The sequence below is a fragment of the Helianthus annuus genome, chromosome 17 (assembly GCF_002127325.2).
Source record: "Helianthus annuus cultivar XRQ/B chromosome 17, HanXRQr2.0-SUNRISE, whole genome shotgun sequence".
NCBI classification, from domain to species: Eukaryota; Viridiplantae; Streptophyta; class Magnoliopsida; order Asterales; family Asteraceae; genus Helianthus; species Helianthus annuus.
The window spans coordinates 165,651,842-165,673,494 of NC_035449.2; the positions used below are offsets into that span (position 1 = coordinate 165,651,842).

At 37.4% G+C, this 21,653-nt stretch overlaps 2 protein-coding genes across 3 annotated transcripts in view; both read right to left on the reverse strand.

Moving 5' to 3' along the window:
• Window positions 1-12,734: 12,734 nt before the first annotated feature.
• LOC110925186 (sufE-like protein 2, chloroplastic) lies at window positions 12,735-16,390 on the reverse strand. The gene is made up of 3 exons (XM_022169155.1): window positions 16,372-16,390; window positions 16,069-16,163; window positions 12,735-13,259 (listed from the first exon to the last, which is right to left on the reverse strand). The coding sequence occupies exons 1-3, from the start codon at window positions 16,388-16,390 to the stop codon at window positions 12,735-12,737; spliced, it is 639 nt and encodes a 212-aa protein (XP_022024847.1).
• A 678-nt stretch (window positions 16,391-17,068) lies between these two features.
• LOC110922104 (F-box/FBD/LRR-repeat protein At1g78750) overlaps window positions 17,069-21,653 on the reverse strand; it is a 54,600-nt gene continuing 50,015 nt past the window's right edge. The window contains exons 1-4 of one of the 2 annotated variants that reach the window (XM_035986926.1): window positions 18,956-19,070; window positions 17,864-18,753; window positions 17,605-17,736; window positions 17,069-17,503 (exon numbers count right to left, since the gene is read on the reverse strand). In XM_035986926.1, coding sequence (XP_035842819.1) covers window positions 17,243-17,503; window positions 17,605-17,736; window positions 17,864-18,745 — 1,275 coding nt within the window. In that variant the 5' untranslated portion in view covers window positions 18,746-18,753; window positions 18,956-19,070 and the 3' untranslated portion in view covers window positions 17,069-17,242. Of the gene's footprint in view, window positions 17,504-17,604; window positions 17,737-17,863; window positions 18,754-18,955; window positions 19,071-21,653 lie in introns of those variants that run through there. The other variant, XM_022166437.2, reaches the window with a different exon arrangement.

Sequence of the window (21,653 nt, forward strand, 5' to 3'; positions counted from 1 at the left end):
TACAAAATCAGTGTTTGATTTGTTTTCCAAAGTCTCAATTTTATCTGTACCTTTTGATGCTACAAATTTAACATCTTTTGCTTTCTTCTTGTAACGAGCTCCTTTTGATTCAACCTTAGCCTTTGGCTTTGGAGCTCGTTGTTGTTGTTTACCCTTAGAAGCAGTAGGTTGTTGAGTGGTTGGAGATTCTTGATTACCAAACTGTTTTCTAATCTCAACCTTAGGAATTGGATCACATTGTGTTACCACAATTCCCGGAAGTGTTTTTGCCAAAAATTTATTTGTGTTGTCTTCAAAGACTTTGTCAACCAAAGATTTATTTACATTTTTAATTGGGAAAACATGATCTGAGTAGATTTTATTATCTCCAACCAATGTATACAACACATTACTGCTTTTAACAGTAGTCACACCTGCCTTATCAGCTTTGACAGGATCAATCACTTGCTTCTTAACGGATGGAACATCAGGAGTATCAAGATCACAAAGAATAATCAACTGATTGGTCTTATGATATATCTCAGTATCGAGGATGATACCCAAGATCTGTATTTGTTTATAAACTCTCCTGGCGGATGGGTAATACCGGGAGTGGCTCTTTATGATACTATGCAATTTGTGCAACCAGATGTACATACAATATGCATGGGATCAGCCGCTTCAATGGGATCTTTTATCCTGGTCGGAGGAGAAATTACCAAACGTCTGTGATTCTCTCGTGGAATAACTACTCCTTTCATCTTGTTAAGTGATTTATCCCGTTCACCTACATCCACTTCTGACTCATCATCCGATGTCTCATAGTCCTCGATAATTGGAGGACTTTGCTTCACGGATGATGAAGTTTCCGGTTGCTCAGAAGACGTGTTTGAAGAATTGTCCGGTTTGAACCCTAGGCCAGCAGCAAATTCCTCAACATCTAGAGGCACACTGGGTTCATACCGTGGCATTTCCTCCTCATCAGGCATCTTGGTATAATTGTTCATCAAAGGGGGCGGACATTTCTTATACCCTATGCCTTTCTGATTTCCCTTTGGTTGTTGAACATCGATGATGTGATCAAGCACAAATTGGGAGTTAGAATAACTATCCAATTTCTGTTTGATCGCATCATGCTCGCATTGGGCAATGGCTAATTGCTTTTTAGTTTCTTCCACAATGTTAATGTATTCGTTTATACTTACTTGCTTGTGGTAAACTACTTTATTAACCTCGGACACATTTTTCTTTAATGTTTCTATTACAAATTTAAATTCTTTTTCATTCCGGGTTAAAGCCATGTTTGCCTCTTTGCATTTCGACAGTTCAATAACCAAATTCTGGTTATGACTATGAAGCTTTTCTGATTCAAGCTTCATCTCAGCACATGATTTACAAATACTAGGAGCAGGAGGTTCAGAATTTACCTGACTAGAAGAGGCTGAACCGTTTGCCATAAAGGCAGTTTGAAAAGAAAAAGCTCCATCTTCAGAAAATAGCTTCTCCATTTCCTTTGATGCAGTAGCAGCCTTCCTAATCAGAATTGATTTCTGACACTTAAGCTCATCAGCTTCATTCAGAAGGTCCTGAATATCATCATCTCCTTCCTCCTTCTCATCAGGCTCTGAGTGATTATCCCCAGAAACAGAGCCTTCTTCATCTGAGCTTCCAGAATAACCAGAACTATCATCACTTCCAGAAGACTCTTCTTTATGAACATGCTCAATGATCTTTGCATAAAGAGCTGTTCCACTTCCCTGATCACCTTCACCAAACTGCACTGACCAGTCACATCCCTCATCAGCTTGTACAGCCAAGGCACGATTGGTATTTGAAGATCCAGGCTGGCCCTGATTGTTATTAACTGCCACCATCCTCCGTTCACGGTTTTCTTGTTGGGCATTCACATTCGTCTGGTTTCTGAAAGGGTTGTGATTGCCGTGTTTTGTTGGTAGAGTGCACTCACGTTTGAAGTGCCCTTTATTACCACAGTTGAAGCATGTAACGGCATTGATATCAAACCCATACTTCGTATCTTTCTTTCCTTCTAACGAAGTTCTACCAGTACGAGCCATGAAGTCTTTGGCCCTTCTAACCGCACTTGCAAAAGCCCACTTAATATCCATCAACTCCATTTCTTCCTTGTCGATCTGTTGGTAGTCTTCATTGGTCATATTGATGTTTCCAAGCTGACCTGCTACCAAACCACAGTAAGCACTGACCATGGTGTTGATAATTTCCATATGCTCCTTAGCAACTTCAATGCTAAGGTGTGAAAGATTTGAGTTGTCGACTCGGATTGTGTTAGGATTTTGGGGTTGAGGTTTAGGATTGCTTGCATAATGAGCTTGCTGTTGTTGTTGTTGTTGAGGTTGTGGTTGTGGCTGTGTTGGGACAGGAACGTAAGACCTCGGATCAAATTGAGGTTGTGGTGGAGCAGCTGTTGACTGAGGAAATGGAAAGGAACTTGTGTTGGAGACAAATGCAGTCTGCAGTTTAGGTTGCTGGGCTGCAGCTGCTCTTGCTAGAGCATCGAAACCCGGAAGATACATTTCTGTATTTTGAGGGGCGGGAGCTCTCTTGGCTTTCCTGATTTCTTCATCATTTTTGTGTTCCAGTTTCTGAATGAACTCATAGATGTTGACTTGATCTAGAGTTCCAGTATGCTTCAACAGCTCAATGAAAGAGCTCCACTTTGGAGGTAAGGCGTCAGCAAACCTACTCACCATGTCTTGTTGAGTAGAGACAACTCCATAAGCACACATTTCACTAATCAAATGATAGAAACGTGTGATCATATCATTCAGAGTCTCGTTTTCCAAAAACTGAAAAGATTCGAACTCTTTCTTCAACAAATCATGCCGAGACTTTCGAGCAGCTGCATTGCCTTCTCCTCTAGCAACTAAGGCATCCCACAATGTTTTCGTGGTCTTGCAATATGAGAACTGATGGTAGATGTCTTTGTTGAGTGCTTGAGTAAGTGTGGCAAAGGCCTTTTTCTCTAATTCATAAGCCTTCTTGTCATTTTCAAGCATATTGGCATAACCCTCAGAAGTGGACGCAGCAGTCTCCAGATTTTCATTGAATGCATTGATGAAACACGTCCAAAGATCGGTGCTTTGCCCTTGGACATACGTGTGAAAGCGGTTTTTCCATGATGGAAATTCATTCATATGATTTAACTTTGGTGGACGATTGTTACTGCCCGTTTCGCTTTCACTGATCAAAAGGTTTTGAATGCTTTGACTTTGATTAGATACCAAAGCCCATTGACTTGGACTGATTGATGCAGGAGGAAACATACTCTTTGCCCAAGCTGCAGCAGATGTTAGTTCTTGACTATTAGATTGTGAGTCCAAACTCCAATCCCAAGGACTTGTACAGCTCATTTTGATCAAATAATAATTGAGAACCTTCACAAACACAAACTGTTAAGTTTAAACAGACAAGAATTGAAAGATACTGACTTGTTCGAAAGATCGAGACTTGTTCGAAGGATCAACAGTGATCGAAAGATTACTGTTGAGTTTCGAGCAAAGTCTTCGAAAGATTCACAATGAAAGATCCTTATCCTTCGAGCAATTATCACGAAAGATTCACAATGAAAGATCCTTATCTTTCGAGATGAATCCTTATCTTTCAGACAACTAACTTTCGAAAAGATTCCAGAAACGAAAGATAATGCTTAGACTTCGAAAGACTACTCGAAAGATGCTAATCTGTCAAGCTGTCTCTGATCGAAAGATGATCTTTCGAAATCGAAGGATATCTTTCGGAAGCTTCTGACACACTAACACGATAGGACAGGTTGGTGAAAAGGTGATGGGTTGGTGAAGTCAACTTTCGGCAAAAGGAATGGTCAGACCTCACCTTTTCCCACCAACTCTGATTTTGAAATAAAATATTCCAAAAATGGAACACCTTATCCAGAACCAGTTACCGGAGATATGACCGGAATTTTCGCCGGAAAATACCAAGTTACTTAAAAACAAGTTTTCAAGTTACCCAACCCAACCTTGAACACTCCCGAAAGTTTAGAACTCGTTTTTCAGTTTTAAGATGCAAGAAAAACCACCAAAACGGGTGCAAAACCTAGTGTCCAAACACACCAAGAACTCGAACAACCCGGTTTTAAACAAGGTAAAGAGCCAAGCTCTGATACCACTTGTAGGTCCCTTTCCGGAGGATGACGAACCTAAACCTTGTTATACAAACCTACTAGCGAGTGCGGAATCCAAGCTAGCAAGCAAACCGGGATGAAGCAAGTAGAGAAACAAACACACAAGAGTTCACCGATTAACACCACTGTATTAATACGTATGAAGGTTCCAGTTACAAGCACAATGTTTACAAATCTAACTTGCAAACTCTCACTATGTGTGTGTGTGTTTCGGACAGAATGCTCTCAAGCTCTCTCTATCTCTTGTCTGTGTGCATCTCTATCTGTCCTCAACACACTGCATGGATATATATACCCAGCATCTGATGTCTGGTCCGAAGGATCCGACAGATGGTCCGAAGGATCATCTATCGAATACATGGCTTTCGAAGGATCAGCAGGTACCTCGAAAGGTGACCTTTCGAGGTCCATCACTCGAAACATATCGAAGCATATCTTTCGAGGAGATCGAAGGATCTACATCATCCTTTGATCTCTTATCCTTCGAGACAGACAAACAAACATATTCTAACTGTTGGCCAAGTCAATCCGGAGGATGGTTGACTTGGTCAACTTACAGACTACCAAGGACATCGTTTACATACAGACCGAATACAGACAAAGTACAGACACAAGTGCACCAACACTAAAGTATACAACAAGTTATTGCTCTTAACAGCAGACACACATTCTTTGTCATCCTTGACATTCTTGACAGGATCTATCACTTGCTTGGCAACAAGTTGCACAGTAGGAGTAGGAGGATCACACAGAATATGATTCTCAATTGGAATTTCTACTCCTTTCGTCTCATCAAGTGATTCATCCTGGTCACTTACATCTGATTCATCATCTGAAGAATCATAGTCCTCAATGGTTGGAGGACTTTGATTTGAAGCACATGATGACTTTTCTTTGTTATCAAATGAGCCCTCCGATGAATTGTCCGGTTTGAACCCTAGGCCAGTAGTAACTTCCTCATAATCAAGAGGCACACTGGGTTCATACCGAGGCATATCCTCTTCATCGGGCATTTTAGTATAGTTGTGTCTCAAAGGGGGCGGACACGACTTATACCCAACGCCTTTCTTGTTTCCTTTCAGTTGTTGAACATCGATGATGTGATCAAGCACAAATCGGGAGTTAGAATAACTCTCCAATTTTTGCTTGATAGCATCATGCTCGCATTTGGCAATGGCTAGTTCCTTTTTGGTTTCCTCAACAATGTTTATGTAATCGTTTATGCTAACTTGTTTATGATAAACCACTTTGTTAACTTCGGACACGCTTTTCTTTAATGTTTCGATTACAGATTTAAATTCCTTTTCGTTCCGAACTAAAGCCATATTTGCCTCTTTGCATTTAGATAGTTCAATAACCAAACTTTGATTATGACTATGAAGCTTTTCTGATTCAAGCTTCATATCTGCACAAGATTTACAAACACTAGGAGCAGGAGTTTCAGAATTACCTGACTCGAAGAGGCTGAGACATTTGCCATGAAGGCAGTTTGAAAAGAAAAAGATCCATCTTCAGAGAAGAACTTCTCCATTTCTTCTGATGTAACATCAGCTTTCTTGTTCAAGTCAGATTTCTCGTTAGCATCATTCGACAAATTATCAGCTTCAGAATCCATTCTCTCCTTCACGTCCGATTCTGAACTGTAATCACTCACACCTGAGCCATCTTCATCAGTACTGCCACTATATCCTGAACTGTCATCATTTCCCGAAGATTCACCATCATTGACATTCTTGACAATTTCAGCATAAAACGCAGTTCTTGTTTGATCACCGTTTCCCAACTGTATGGCCGGACCACAATCGACACTTGGATTGAATTGAGGTTGTGTTGTGGAAACTTGAGGTTGAGGTTGGGCTTGAGGAATGGAATTCATTAAATATGCGGCCATCGAAGTCTGATTTTGAGCTGGTCGTGGGTCCGTACTCCAATCCCACGGACTTGTGCAACTCATGATTGGTGTATAGAAGTGAAAAAAAAATCCTTTTTATTTTTTTTATGAAACCGTGATATGTAGAAGCGCGATTCAAATCAACTCCGCGAATACCCGACCCCACCTTTCAAAGCTCTTAGAATTCTTGGCTCAAATATAATCCAAGCTACTATAGTTTGTGGCCCAAAGCTGAATCAAAACATGTGGCCACCAATCTTGTCGTAAAAACCTTTGAATTTGGCCCAAATAAAAATTGTCATCATGCATTTGGCCCACTAAAAATCACGACCCATTTTATTAGATGGCATCTAATAAAATCCAAAAGTCAACATCAGATGACAAAACAGAAAGAGATTTATGAAGTGAACGACGAAACAGGTTTGAAACCACTTATGCGACGAAACAGATTTATGATTGCTGATCGACGAAACAGGTTTGTGTGACTGGTCGACGAAACAGAATGAAGCCAAATGATGAAGCCCAATGACGAAACAAAAGCCCAATACTTATCGACGAAATAGAAGCCCAATGATGAAAAATAATTGATTAAGTTGGTTAGATATTTTGAAACAATTTAAAAACCTTATCTTTCTGACACTATGGTCAATTTTGTCAAACACAACCTTACTTTCGGCTCACTGTTTCCAATTAAACATCATCATTTTGCTTTTGTAACAATAGTCAAAGAATTGTTTTAATAATCAACAAACACTTTATTTCATACACAAATGCAGATCAAACATGAATATTATCAAGAACATTTTGAAGATTTGAAGAACTAGATGAAGATTCAAGTTTCCAGAAATTTTCCAACCACAATTTTGCAAATAAAGTTCAATAAAAACCCAAAACTAACATGTATACAAGAGTTATAACAAGGTTTTATATGAACAATAAGCAAAACAATCAAGATTTTCAAGGTTTTAACAAAGTTTTTTCAGAAAATATATGAACTTTAAAGATCAAAACTCAAGAAAAACACAATAACACACTTGTTTCAAACACGACAATGTTTGGTTTTAAACAAGGATTAGAGCCAATGCTCTGATACCGATTGTAGGTCCCGTTTTTCCGGTGGATCGATAACGTAAACCTATCCTTGTTTATCACAAACACGGTAACGGGTGCGGAATCCCCGTGACGGTGCAAACCAAACAAAGTGTAAAATAAGAACACGCGTAACCAAAAGATTCAATATCTATTGATTACGGATGAGAACGATACAAACATATACAAACAATGTCTAAAGACTGTCTCTCAAAGTCTCACAACTCTCGTGTCTCGTCCGAGTTTCACACAGAAACTATGGGAGCTATATATACTAACACAGACACATACATGACGAAACAGAAAAGGACTCGGGGAAACACCTTTGGGCCAAACCTTAGGCCTGAAGAAGCCCACAGGCGACGAAACAGGCCAAGGCCAGTAAAGAGATGACGAAACACAATTGTGTTTCGTCATATGGCTTCACATATTCATAATTTCCAACATAAGACAAAATAGGTGACATCATCATGACATCACTAAGGTGATGTCATGGTGATGTGTCGGCGGGAAAGGCCGCGGCGGTTCGTGCTTTGCGTGTCGAACTCTGGGGCGCACGACGAGGAATATCGTGACATCGGGCTTGAGCCGGACCTAACCGTGTCGAAACCAAGTCGTACCGAGCCGAGTCGAACCGAGCCGAGTCGCGTCCACACAAAGTGTATCAACAGAAATATTGTTAAAAAAAATTAAACAACTAAAAGAAAATATGAATCCTTAAATAAAAGATGAGAGTTATGGTCAAGGAGAGAGAAATGGAAAAGAGGAAAATGAAAAGAGTAATAATGCTCAGTGAAAATGGTGACAAGAGTTAAATGTGTACAAATAGAATTCTACCAAAATTGAATAGTATTACTCTTCACAAACAAAAGTTGTATACTAATATATAGAAAATTAGTATTAAAACTCTTAATTGTTATTTCCATTTTAAATTAACATTTTAGTATTAAAAATCGAATTATTCTTTTCCTATTTGTTAGACTGAGTCAAACTGAGAAACGGATTTTGGATTAAAGTTTAGTATTTACATATTTTTAGTCCTTGTTTTTGTATTATGATAATTAAAATATAAATAATACCTAAATGTATTTTTACTAATAATATTGACATATGGTTGTTATATTAGTAAATTAAGTGTCTATCGTATAATCATCTTAGTTTCGAATGCTTAAGATTAACAAGTATAACTTTTTTTTCTAAAGAATTATAATATCAACATTATATGGATACATGGTGCCTCACATACGTGAAGCTCCCGTCTCGCTTCATCGCTTGTAGTGCTTTGAGCTTCGACTTTTAGGACCAGATAACCTCGGAACGCCTCAAGGTTTTTTTCTTTTTTTTGAGCGTTACCCCTAAAGTTTTATTCTAAATCCACCACTGCCAAAGAGTGCTTGTTATATTACGGCTGCTGGAAGTTGTATTGTTTATTTTTAAGCTAAGATTTAATTGAGAACTGGGTTCATTTGTTGTTTATTTTTAAGTTGTATCGTTGAAATCTTTATTTGCATATTAGTTAAACGCGTTGTACTTTCTACTAATTTCTATTTGATATACTTGTTGTAACATTTGTAACTTTGTAGGAAATATGTTTTCTTTGTGGTTTGTATTTGTTTACCTCATGGCGGATGTGATGCCCCGAGGACATGGGGGAGACGGAGCTGGGGATCCACCAAATCCGGATCCTTTTCGGAGAGGGACTCACGAGACTGACGGTAAGTTATCAATTATTATTTAGTACTTTTATTACATTTATTATAAATGTTGTCACAAATTATATTTAATTTTATTTTAATTGTAGCGGTCCCCCCAAGGAAAGTTAGGGGGAAAGCCAAAAATCAAAAGCTTCGCAAGGGGGGGGGGGGCGTTTCTCTTACATTTGATAGGGATGTAACGTATACCCCCATCGGTGTACCGAGCGACCTATTTTCACGCGAGGCGGGTATGTACATGTGGCGGACCATCCCGTTCGATAGAATGGGTTGGGAAAAAGTTCCGACTCCTTACAAGGATGCCATCATGAACCACCTAAAGGTAAATAAGTTATTTCGCCTTAAACGTCTTCTTTTATATTATTACAATGGCAGCAAAAACGCATCGAAAACAACAAGGTTTAAGCTGCGTTTTCGCTGCGTTTTCTGCTGCGTTTTCTGCTGCGTTTGCTGCCATAAATGCGCTGCTATTGATCAACTTTTTTGTAGTGATACCTCCTACCTAGGACAAGGATTTTAATAGATAGTTATATGGTCCGTTGGTCATTGTCATTGACTAGATAACCTTGTGAATTTGCATGTTGTTTTAGCTTTGTATTCAATAAACACATACTATTTCTAACACAACATAGATACATCTGAATGAAATGCATAAGCTCAACCATATTTAAGTCAACAGAAGCGTAATTGAATAGGATCGAATAAATCAAGAACAAAAAAAATAAGTGCTGATGTTGCAAAATCAACTTTCACAGCCATCAAGACAAATGAGACATTATATATGTATATGATTATAAAATAAAGCTCTTAGCTTCAGCTATTTAAAAAAAAATAAAGATTTGTCTCTCTGTTGTGATATTTTTCTGACAAAAAAAAAAATAATAAGTAAAGATTTGCAACTTAGCCTTCCAATTTAAGCAAGCCTTGTAAATATTGACTGCGTGTTCAATAGCGTAAGCGATGACATTTATTTTGGCTGCTTTTTCGCCTTATAGAATATGCAAAGGGATTATCTTTTTTCGCTATTTATAACATTTTCCGAACATCGTATCCAAAAAAAATAAAGACCTTACTTTTTCCCCAAGAACTGGCCCATAAACGCAGCCGTTTGCAGCCGTTTAACGGCGCGTTTAAGGCTGCAAACGCAGCAGAAAACAGGTGTAAAAATGCAGCCGTTTGCTGCTGCGTTTGCAGCCGTAAACGCGCCGTTAAACGGCTGCAAACGGCTGCGTTTATGGCTGCAAACGCAGCAGCAAACGGGTGTAAAAATGCAACCGTTTGCTGCTGCATTTGCAGCCGTAAACACGACGTTAAACGGATTCAAACGCAGCAACAAACGGGTATAAAAACGCGGCCATTTGCTGCCGCGTTTGCAGCTGTAAACGCGCCGTTAATGTTTTAACGTTTTTATATAATGTTTTAACTTTTTTATTTAATTCCTAGGACAACTTCAATTTCGATGAAGTTGAACAGGATTTGGACGCTACCAGCATGAAAGGCGGCATTAGACAAGTGCTTATGAAGCGGTACTCCGACCGCAAACACATGGCTAAGGATGTATTTATCACTAATGAAGGTTATAACGGTGTCGAAAGAGCAAGGGCATACCACCCTAATGATATGCCTTATGAAAACTGGCTGAGAACCATTGATCACTTCTTGGATCCCAAATATATTTCAAGATGTGAGGCAAACTCAAGAGTCCGCCAACTTCAACGATTCCCAAACCGTGGGGGTACATCGTCATACAATAGCACCGCCTACAAACATGTAATGTTTTATATTTGTGTGTTTGTATGTTTATGTTTATTTAAATGTCTAATCTAAGTTTTAATGTTAAACAGGGTTTGAAACATCTTGATACGTACCGCAAAACTCACAACGACAAAGATGGGAATTTTGTTGACCCGGTAGCCGAGCAGAATTATGTAAGTATCTATCTCAAGTTTTTTTCTCTATAGTGTATATATATATATATATATATATATATATATATATAGAAAGTATAATGTACTTCACGCCTTAACGTACATTAACGTACTTCACGAAATATATAACATGCGTAATTATTTTTTTGACCAAAATAACGTGCGTGATTTTGGATCCCATGCGTGATTATGTGGTCTCATACGTGATTATATGTTCCATGCGTGATTATACCCCTGATCCAACGGTTACCATTGTCTCCTACGTGAAGTATGATAAGCCGTGAAGTATGTTAACCTCCCTCTATATATATATATATATATATATATATATATATATATATATAGTTAATCATCTTTGTAAAATACAGCTTAATTTAGAACGCGAGATTATGGGCGGAGAAAGCGGCGGTTCTCAACCGCCGAATGAGGTTGCCGTGTTTCAAAACGTGTTGGGTGATCGACGAGGATGGTACCGGGGGCTTGGGCATAAACCTTCGAATATGCCATCGAACCCATTTGGTGCACAATCTCCAACCCCACAACCCTTTTCGAAGGTAAACTATACAATTTGACCTTAAAAATATAGCATGTATCCAAACAATATCTAATATTACAATCTAATACTATAGGTTTTCAATATAATTTAGGCTTTTAGTTTTGGTTCTTTTTTTTATATAATTGATCTTGGGTATGTTTCTTATGATAACCAAATCAAATAAACCGAACAAATCTATGGGTTTTCAATATAATTTAGGCCACGTTCCTACTTCTTATTAGTTAGATGATTTTAGGTTTGTGGTTTACATATTGTTGAACCTTTAGCCGCTTTGAATACTCATAATATTGGTTTTGATATGTATTAATGTAGGAATACGTTTCGAGTTTGTTCCAAAGTCCGGCATTCGTAAACCAACTTGAATCCTATCTTAGAGCGAGGGGAAAGCAAGCCGCAACCGACGATGACTATGACGACCTTTTTGACAAGGATGATGAGTAATTAGTATTATCTACTTGTAGTTTTCGAATATTTTAGGATGTTATTGTACATATACATTTTATGCGATTTTAGTATGTAAAGCATTATGTTTGTTTAGTTTGTTTGTGTTGCGTAAAACTGGAAAATTGGCAGGTTTGTTTATAGCTGGAAATACTGCAAATGCAGCAAAATAAAAAAAAATTGACTTTTAGCGGCGACACATGTCGCTGCTAAAAGTCATAATCAATAGCGAAGACTCTATTAGCGAAGACATCTGTCGCCGCTAAAAGTCAACATCAATAGCGGCGACAAGGGTTAATAGCGGCGACATAGGGTTAATAGCGGCCAACCTTAAGCGGCGACCCTTTAGCGGCGACATGTCGCCGCTATTAACTTTAGCGGCACAGATCAGTACTATTAGCGGTGACATATGTCGCCGCTATTAATCGACTTTCTTGAATTAAGTTGGGAGTGGTGGAAGTCAATGTCTTAATTGGAGTGACAGCAGCCAATACCCAATAGTTGGGAGTGATAAAATTCAATAACCCTAAAATTTATATGTAATCCCATGTCATATGTTATATGTCAGAATCGTAAAATTATATTACTGGCATAAAAGTTTACTATTTTGTCTTTTGTTATTACAGATTGTTTGTTTTACTTTTGTTATTACAGATTGTTTGTTTTTTATTTGTATAACTGCTTTAAGGTGTCTTTGTGGTTTCCTGTTTAGTCTTTTTAATTTGATATATAGATTGAGGTTCCTGTAAAAAATAACAAAAGTGTGAGAAAGGTAAGAAAGAATCTCATCCATTAGATCTTTGATCTAATGGTTGTGATCAATAGGTACCAAATCGTAAAATGTGTTTTATTTTTTGGACTGATTTGAAAATTGCAGTGGTAATAGAGTCTATTATATCCACTTGAAAATAGGAAACTGTAAATCAAATCCATAGAATTTCGATTCCTCTTTCTTTTTCTAGGTATTAACCCTAGAATCAACCTTGGTTCCATGCAAACCAGCAACATTCAAATCCCCCAAATCTTCCGTCTTCATCCCCAAAACTTCCTCCGGCGTCGCTCCATCGAGCACCGAAATCAAGCACGAACAAAACCCTTTCGTAATCTCCGAATCACTATCCGCCAAAACCCTCATCATTTCGTCTAAATCCATCCTCACATCGAGCCACACCTGCGCCATGCATCCCATCACTCGGTTCGCCGGAACCCTAACCGAGTCGTCGAGTTGCGGTAGCTGACTCGCGTACTGAATAAGCCGCTTGACGCGGTCAATCGGCTCGGATATGGAATTGAATTCGGCTGTGAGAGTTTGAAGCTTTGAATTCGCAAATGTGACAGGAGTGACAGTAACGACGGAGCATGAAATAGTGGATCTAGGGTTTGTAGAAATTGAAATTGGTGGAGAAGAAGGAAGAATATCGAAGTTGACGGGTTTGAATAATGGGAGACGGAGTCTGGTGTCATCATCATCGATACTGCATGTCTTTAATAGTGTTATATACTTATTGAATGGTGTCATATAATTATTGAATGGTGTTATTTACTTATTGAATGATGTTATATATGTGCTGAATGGTGGTTTGCAGTGTTATTCGTAGTGTTTTTTATAGAGATCTTTAAAATGGTATTATATACTTATTGAATGGTGTTATATACTTATTGAATAGTGTTATATATTTATTGAATTGTGTTATATATGTGCCGAATTGTGGTTTGCAGTGTTATTCGTAGTGTTTTTATAGAGATCTTTAAAATGGTGTTATATAATTATTGAATGGTGTTATATAATTATTGAATGGTGTTATATATGTGCTAAATGGTGGTTGCAGTGTTATTTGTAGTGTTTTTATAGTGATCTTTAAAAAAAATCATGTTCCAATAAATAAGGTGGCGGTTATGGAAGGTTTTGAATTAATTGAATCAATAATAAAATTACTTGTTTACCCTTTTGATTTAATTTAGATTGACATGTCATCTCCACAATGTTTCTCACACTTTTAACCTTTTGTATAATAACCTTATCCTTTGATTTGCATTTTACTTTATTTTCTTAATAAATTAGACTCTCTGGATTTTCAATCTACAGTCAAAATATATTTATCACATGTTTTTTTCGGATTGATTCCCTGTTAACCATATATATATGTATATATATATATATATATATATATATATATATATATATATATATATAGTAATGAATTTTTGGATGATTTAATTATGTTCATTAGATCACAAAAAATGTTTTATATGAGAAACAACATATGTATTATGGCCTTCTGGGGGAGGGAGGGCTTGGGAGTCACTTGGGATGCCGAGGCACAACCCCCCCTCCCCTCCCCGTTCCGGCCCATCATGGGATGCTTGGTACCATGCTCCTGATCGTCCCAAGCTTTTTTTATTATTCTTTTTCTATTTAAATCTTTTATATTACAATCTTTAGATTTAGCTTGTGAAACTCTCAATTTCTTATGTTGAAACAAAATTATCTCAATTAGCTCTCAAAGGCTAAAAATGAACTTCAATAATGGGAGTGGCATTTTGTAGATTGTTAGTGCATATGTCCACATCTAGAAATCTTGACAGCAAGTTTTAAAGATGTTGGAAGATTGATCAAGACTGCGGCAACATCCAAGTGGAAGACTGTTATTGCATATGTTTTTTTGCCTATGTCTTGATGTCAGGGCTTAAATGTTATAACTGATTTTGTATTGTAAATGCTCATTCGTACGGATGAGGTCATCCTGCACACATAAATGAACTTTAATTAGTTTCGAATTGAAACCCAATCCATATTGGATTTAGGTTGACCAAATTCATCAACGTAAGAAACAACGTAGATGACAGGCTTAGCATGTTGCCAGAAGAAATTACTTCACGCATACTCTCTTTAATGCCTACGATATTTGCGATACGCACTAGCAAGACATAACGCTTCAGTTGCCTTTAAGCCTTTTCACTTGCAAGACACTGACAAGTTAAGATTGGATAACGAATTAAATCGTTATCACCCAGTTTGGCAGCGGTCGTTTCCGTGTCTTGTCAATCTTCCTTGTCTGAAAACCCTTGACATAGTTGTTTATACCAATCCTTTTGTTAATGCATTTAAATTCATTAGTGGTTGCCCAGTGCTTGAAAGTTTATCTTTGGAAGTAACAAAGTGCAATTCTGAAGAAGATCTCATATTCAATATCCTAACTTTGAAACGACAGAAGCTATCATTTATAAAATGTACATCAGTACTGAACAAAGTTGTTTTAAACGTCCCTAATCTTGAATGCCTATTTGTTCATGGAGTTTTGAGCTCGTCTTTTGTAATGGAAGATGTGTCGCCTCTGGTTGAGGCATCTATTTCATGTACTCAAATGAGAAATCCTCGTCTATGGTTTGAGCTTTTGAAAGGAATAAATGGAGTTAAATCACTTTCGGCTCATAAAGTAATTTCACACATTAACTTCAAGAGTCCATTATCTTCACCTCTGCCTGTTTTTCAGAACGTGAAGCACTTGGAGTTGAAGGGTGTTTGCGAATATTGACAAATCTCTCACTATCTTGAAAGTTGTCCCAGGTTGAAATATTTGTGTATCGGGAAAGTAGTTGAGCCATTTCTCAAGGTTTGATGATATTTCTTCTTTACTTGTTTAAATTCTTTTATCCTTGCATAAAGATATGGAGAATTTTTTTTAATCTTGATTGTTTTAAAACAGAAGCGTAAAAGATCTAGTTGGATTGATCCGAAGTTTGTTCCGGCTTGTATGCTAACAAATCTTACAACCATCAAGTTTTCAAATTGCAATGGGCAAAAGCCTGAAATACAGTTTCTGGAATATATGTTGGGGAAGCAGAGGCATTGAAGACGGTAACAATTACATGGGAAAACTTATGCATAGAAAAAGAAATGCAGTTGTGTGGACACTTTCTCAACGTTCCAAGGGCTTCCCTATATTGTGAAAGCCATTTTCTTGGAAATCGTTCTCTTCATCTACTGTAGTTAAATAGCTTTTGTTAAATGAAACTGTTTTTAATGGATTGAGTCTTGTCTTTTAAAATTATAAACCTTTCACAACGATTTACGGTTTGATGATTATGTCTAAGTAATTGCATCCCAATTTGTGTTTCCTGTTGTTTGGACTTTTATCAGATATTCATTTAATGGTTTTTAGTTTTATACATCATCGGGTATGTGGATTCAAAAGTATGATATTGCATTTCAAGGTGATTTTTAGTCTCTTTTATTGTTTTGAGAGCGAAATAGAGATTCAAATATTGTAGCAGCCCTCAATTACGCTTACAGGATCTGCCATAACCCTGAATTGGCTAGTTGTAGCATACTCGATTACGGTTACAGGGTCTCCTGGAAGAGTCTCAAATCCCGGTGACCAGGTTCCTTTTTTGAACATAAAAACTTTAAAAAGTCAATCCTATACTTTTAAACAACTTAATAGGTCAACCTTTTAGTTTTAGTACAACCCAAGCACAATGCGTTTATCAAACGGGTTTAAATCATCAACCCAATTTTTTGTATAGTTTACTACATATAAATAATTCCATGACCCCACCGACACCAACTCCTTGCCATTGTCAGCAGCACTTACCTAGCCATTTCCGCCCCATCTCAACCTACTGCCACTTGCCGTTGTAAAACAGTGTGTGAACCTATTTTGATACTTTTTTATTAAACGCTCATTTTAATTTTAACCTGAGCCCATTTTGGTCGGAATGCATTTTGACGCAAACCCTTTTTGACCGGATAGCATCAGACTTACCCATTTACTAGAGTTAGTGTTGTGGTATGTGCAGCAAATATGATCTGAATTTGGGATGGTTCATAGCAAATTATGGCTAATTCTAATCAATGTATGGCCCTTTTTGGCAAGTTATAATCTTCAGCCTACCAAAAGAGATTTTATGTAACTTCTATCATTTTGATATATCATTTTGATTCGATCTTTCGACTATACAAAATAATTCAGGTGACCCCAACCGGCGTAACGCCAAGCTCACTGAGATGTGTAAACAACTTAGCTTTTAATAAAAACTATATTGAAATTAAATAAAAAATTAACAGTTTGTAAATGTATCGATATTTATAGAAAAGAAAAATATAACAGAAAACATAAGAGAATAAATAAAATACGAAACGAAATTTCAAAATATCGTAATGTAAATGATAAAAGTGATTGGGGTGGAAGATGTGTAGGGATCCACTCTCCATCCTTAAACACTAGTAAAAATTATAAGCCATGATCTTTTATACTATTATTTATCATATGAAACCTCAAAGATCTCCCTTCAAGCTAGTTCCAATCGACTATCATGTTATAACACCAAAACATGTCAACATTCGATTACAGCCTCTAATTAAATGAAAATCCAAACACCCCTATCAATAGGCAATACAAAGTAGATGGTTTACAACCCAAAATAAAAGCCTCAGTATAGGCCATTGCATGATATAAACGATGTTCACTTCACAAAACGGATCTCACAACACCTGGAAATCCTTGGAAGCTTAAGCAACTTTGCACGAAACCAATTTTCTTCTTTTATGGCATAGATTTCGCAAGTGATTGTTACCGTCTTCAAAACCTTTGCATTCCCCAACATGTATTCCAGAAACTTTATTTCATGTGTTTGCCCTTTGCAACTTGAAATCTTGATGGTTGTAAGGTTTGTTAGCATGCAAGAAGGAACCACCTTTGGTTTAATCCAACGTTTACCTGTCATCTTTTGTTTTTTTTTTTAACAAAAAAGACAAAACCCAAATGTTAGCATGCAAGTAAACAGGTACTAAAGAAAGTCATCAAAGCTTTAAAACAGCTCAATACCTCTTCAATACACAAATGTTTCAACTCGGGACAACTTTCAAGGAATTCAATAACTAGTCCAGAGTACCAAACACTTGTAAGCCGCAAATGCTTCATATATGGAAAGATGGGCAGAACTGAAATGAATGGGAACTTCAACAAATATAAAGTTACAATTGGTACGTGAAATTGTAAACAAAAATCAACAAAAGAGTAAAAACTAACTAACAAGTCAACAACATTACAACATATTGAAGTCAATAAGAAGCTGGAAACTTACTTTTTTAATTGAAAGGGATTTAACTCCACTTATTCCCTTCAGAAACTCCAGCCACATATCATCAGATTGTAAACAACGAAATGAAGTTGATGCCTCAACCAATGACGACAAATCTTCCATGATAAAAATCGATCCCAACTTACCGCCAACATATAGGTATTCAAGATTAGGGACATTTAATACAACTTTTTTGGTAACCCACGAAAACACTTTTTGCACTATTAGTTTCAGCCGTTTCAAAGTAGGGATATTGAATATGTAATCTTCTTCTTCGTCCAGTTGAATAAATACTTCCAAAGATAAATTTTCAAGGATCGGGCAACCACGGATGAGTTCAAATGCATTGACAAAAGGATTGTTAAAAACAACAATGTCAAGAGTTTTCAGACTAGGAAGATTGACCGGACACGGACACTCCCAAACACGGGACTTAAGATTTTCCTCACCTATTCTTAATTTTGTGAGCGTCTTGCAAGTGAAAAGGCTTAAAGGCAACTCAAAAGTGAGAACCTGTATGTCAAGTTCGGAAACGTTTAACCTAACTGCCTTATCAATCCAACTTGATACGCTTTCCCTTTTAACCTGTTTCCTAGAAAAATGTAAGCGTAATAGGCCGAGTTGGGACGATTTGCAATTCTCCATCACCCGGTCCACAAATTTTGACAAGATTTTAGTATTATAGAAGGGGTGAATATCATCAAAGTCAAGGTTGGTGACACCCATCCAACTATACCTCCATCTTTTGGCTAAAATGCTAGTTCGCACAGCGAATTTTGTAGGCATTAGGGATAGTATATGTGAAATAGTGTCTTCAGGTAACCCGCTAAGCCTGTCATCTACATCCTCACCTATGGAACTCATTTTCACTTCCTTTGAACTCATTTCACTTCCTGATAGTTATGATTAATATAAACAAACATCAGAACATGCATTTTAACAACAGAAAGTAACCAATAGTAGTTCTATTTTAAACGTTCAATTAATAAAAATACAACAGGCTAATATTTAAAGAGAAATTAGGGTTCGATTATGCAAACTGAAAAGTCTCACTTGTAAGTTTAAAGGTGAAAACCTGATCGATCGAGTTCTTACCTGACAATAAAAGCAGAATACAAAAACTGAGAAATTAGGGTTCGATTAGTGTTTGGGATTTGAAACGAACATCCATCGGCTGAAACTCCAATAGCTAAAAGCAGAATACAAAAACGTTTAGAAGGTTTTACCAAGTTAAAAACGCAAAAGGAACACTGGAATGTCTGCTGGTGCCGGAGAATACGAGGAGGATCACATGATTTTCAGTTGTAAATTGACTCTGTGGCTAACTAGGGCATGGATCCTGCATGTCACCGCTTTCTCTATTTTCGTTTACCTGGCCCCTACAGGCCTACACTACACTGTCTCTCTTAATATATCCCGGCCCAATACATGGAAGCAGCCCAAAAAAAATTCAAGATACTTGGTTTGAATGCCACGATGAGACTCTGGTGAGAAAAGCAACTGAAGGAGCGTTCCAATCTCGATGCTCTCAGACGAAGAAAGAAGAGGAGATAAGAAATTTGGAAAGGAGAAAAGGTGATAGAAGATTACGGAATAAGTGTTGTATAATCGGTCTATAATAAGTAATTCGATAAATTAAACAAACCTGCAACTGAATTGAAATTGCAAAGTTATGATAAAATCTGGATTAATCTCTGAATCGTATGAGAACTATTAGATAAATCTATTTGCGGGTTACACCCACTGATTTATCGGATTAGACAAAGATCACTCTTGATGGGATTCAGATTTGATGATTCCATGATTGACTTAGCATGACGTTTATTTTGTTAGTGTTGTAAAACAGTTTGCATGTGTGCAACTGTTAGTTATGTGTGTGTTTTGAACTTACTGTTTGTTTGCTGCAAGTTGTTGCTTGTGTATAGGTTCCCCACAAAGTGTAGGTCCCTTTTTGTCGGATGACGAACCTCAAAACTTGTTATACTAACCCACTAGCGAGTGCGGAATCCAAGCTAGCGAGCAAACCGGGATTAAGCAAGTATAAACACAACACACAAGGGTTCACCGATTAACACAACTTGTATTAATGCAAATGAAGGTTTCGGTTACAAGCACAATGTTTACAAACCTAACTTGTAAACTCTCAAAGTGTGTGTGTGAGTTCCGGACAGAAAGCTCTCAAGAAGTCTCTCTTTCTTTCGGTGTGTGCACCTATGTGAACTCTCAGAACTGTCTAACACAACACACTGCATGGGTATATATACCCATACACAGCAGGTCTGCTCGAAGGATCCAATAGATGGTCCGAAGGATCATCTATCGATGACAATATGTTCGAAGGATCAGCAATGACCTCGAAGGATGATCCTTCGAGGTCTAACAATCGAAGCATATCTTTCGAGTACCTCGAAGGATCAACAGTATCCTTCGAGGAGCTATCCTTCGAGACAGACAACTATTTTCTATCAGTTTGACCAAGTCAAACCGGAGGATGGTTTACTTGGTCAACTTACAGACTTAGAACATCGTTTGTATACAGACCGAATACAGACAAAGTACAGACACAAGTGCACCAACAAACTCCCCCTTGGCTGTAGCTTTGTCTTTATCTTCTATAGTTGTAGACTCGTCTCGAACTTCGACGGTCTTCGGTCTTCGAGTTCTCAAAACTCTGATGTCCTTTCAAGTCTTCATTGTCGGAGGATCTTCAAAGTCTTCACGTCTTGAAAGCAGAGAGTGTATCAACAAACTACCCGTATCATGTAGGAAGTGTGTTGACAAACTCCCCCTTAACATAAGCTCCCCCTTGAGTTATGCTCGTGAAAAGACTTTATCTTTATGAAGTGAGATCCTTGTGGTGTTGATGATGGCTAGCGGCAACTCGATCATCTTCATCTTTTGAGCGCCTTCTCGTCGTGTCTTCATTCCAAGGCTTGTCATCGACCATGTTCTCCTAGCCTTTAGAATCTGCACATGCAAGAAATCTAAACGCGTAATGAGAACAACTGCTTGGAACATAGTATAAACAAATGACACACGAATGACCATGTCACAATCAAACACCGTCCGACAGTTTGAAAGTTTAATAAATTTATCAATTTTAAATTCTAACTTTCAAAATCTGCAAATTTTGACCGTTTATGAAGATTTAGTCAGTTCGGATTTCAGTCAGGTTTCAGGTAACGAAGACTTGAGCTCCAACATCGTACGATCGAAAATAAAGAAGAAAGAAAATCTTTTTGGCTTTTATAAAATTTATATTAAAACACACCTAAAATCTTTTTGGAATTTTTGAAATTAAAAGACAACAATTTAAAATCCTTTGAGTGTTATCAAACGACATCACCGCTAATGTCGTGCTGATATGCACCAAACGGCGAAACTGTTTTAAAAGAAAACAATAAAAGTTAAGCATTAAATAAATAAATATATACAAACATTCTTTTTGCGAGTTTCGAGGGTAATAGAATCATATCAGTGTACGGTCATGCCAAAACACTCTTGTTGTTCAGTTAGTTAACATTAAAATAAGCATCCTATAACAATTATCGGTATTGTTGTCCACTTAAGCTCAACTTATCAGATGTAATCATGTTTAGAGGATACGTTAATGTATGATTTATACTTACCGACCGGTGTTCATCCACATCACGACACATTCCCGTATCAAGGTATGCACGAGGGTTCATCTTACCGGTGAGTATACCGATTATCATCTGTTTGACCGTATAAATTGTGAGATACTCACTTATTTTGAATTGAAAACAAGCCCTATGTGATATAATCACTTATT

Excerpts from the sequence above, each read along its gene's own strand:
- LOC110925186 (XM_022169155.1), bottom strand. Across the intron at positions 13,260-16,068 it reads TCAGGGTTATGGCAGATCCT|ACATGCAGTATCGATGATGA; the intron begins GTAAGCGTAATT and ends ACACTATTAAAG.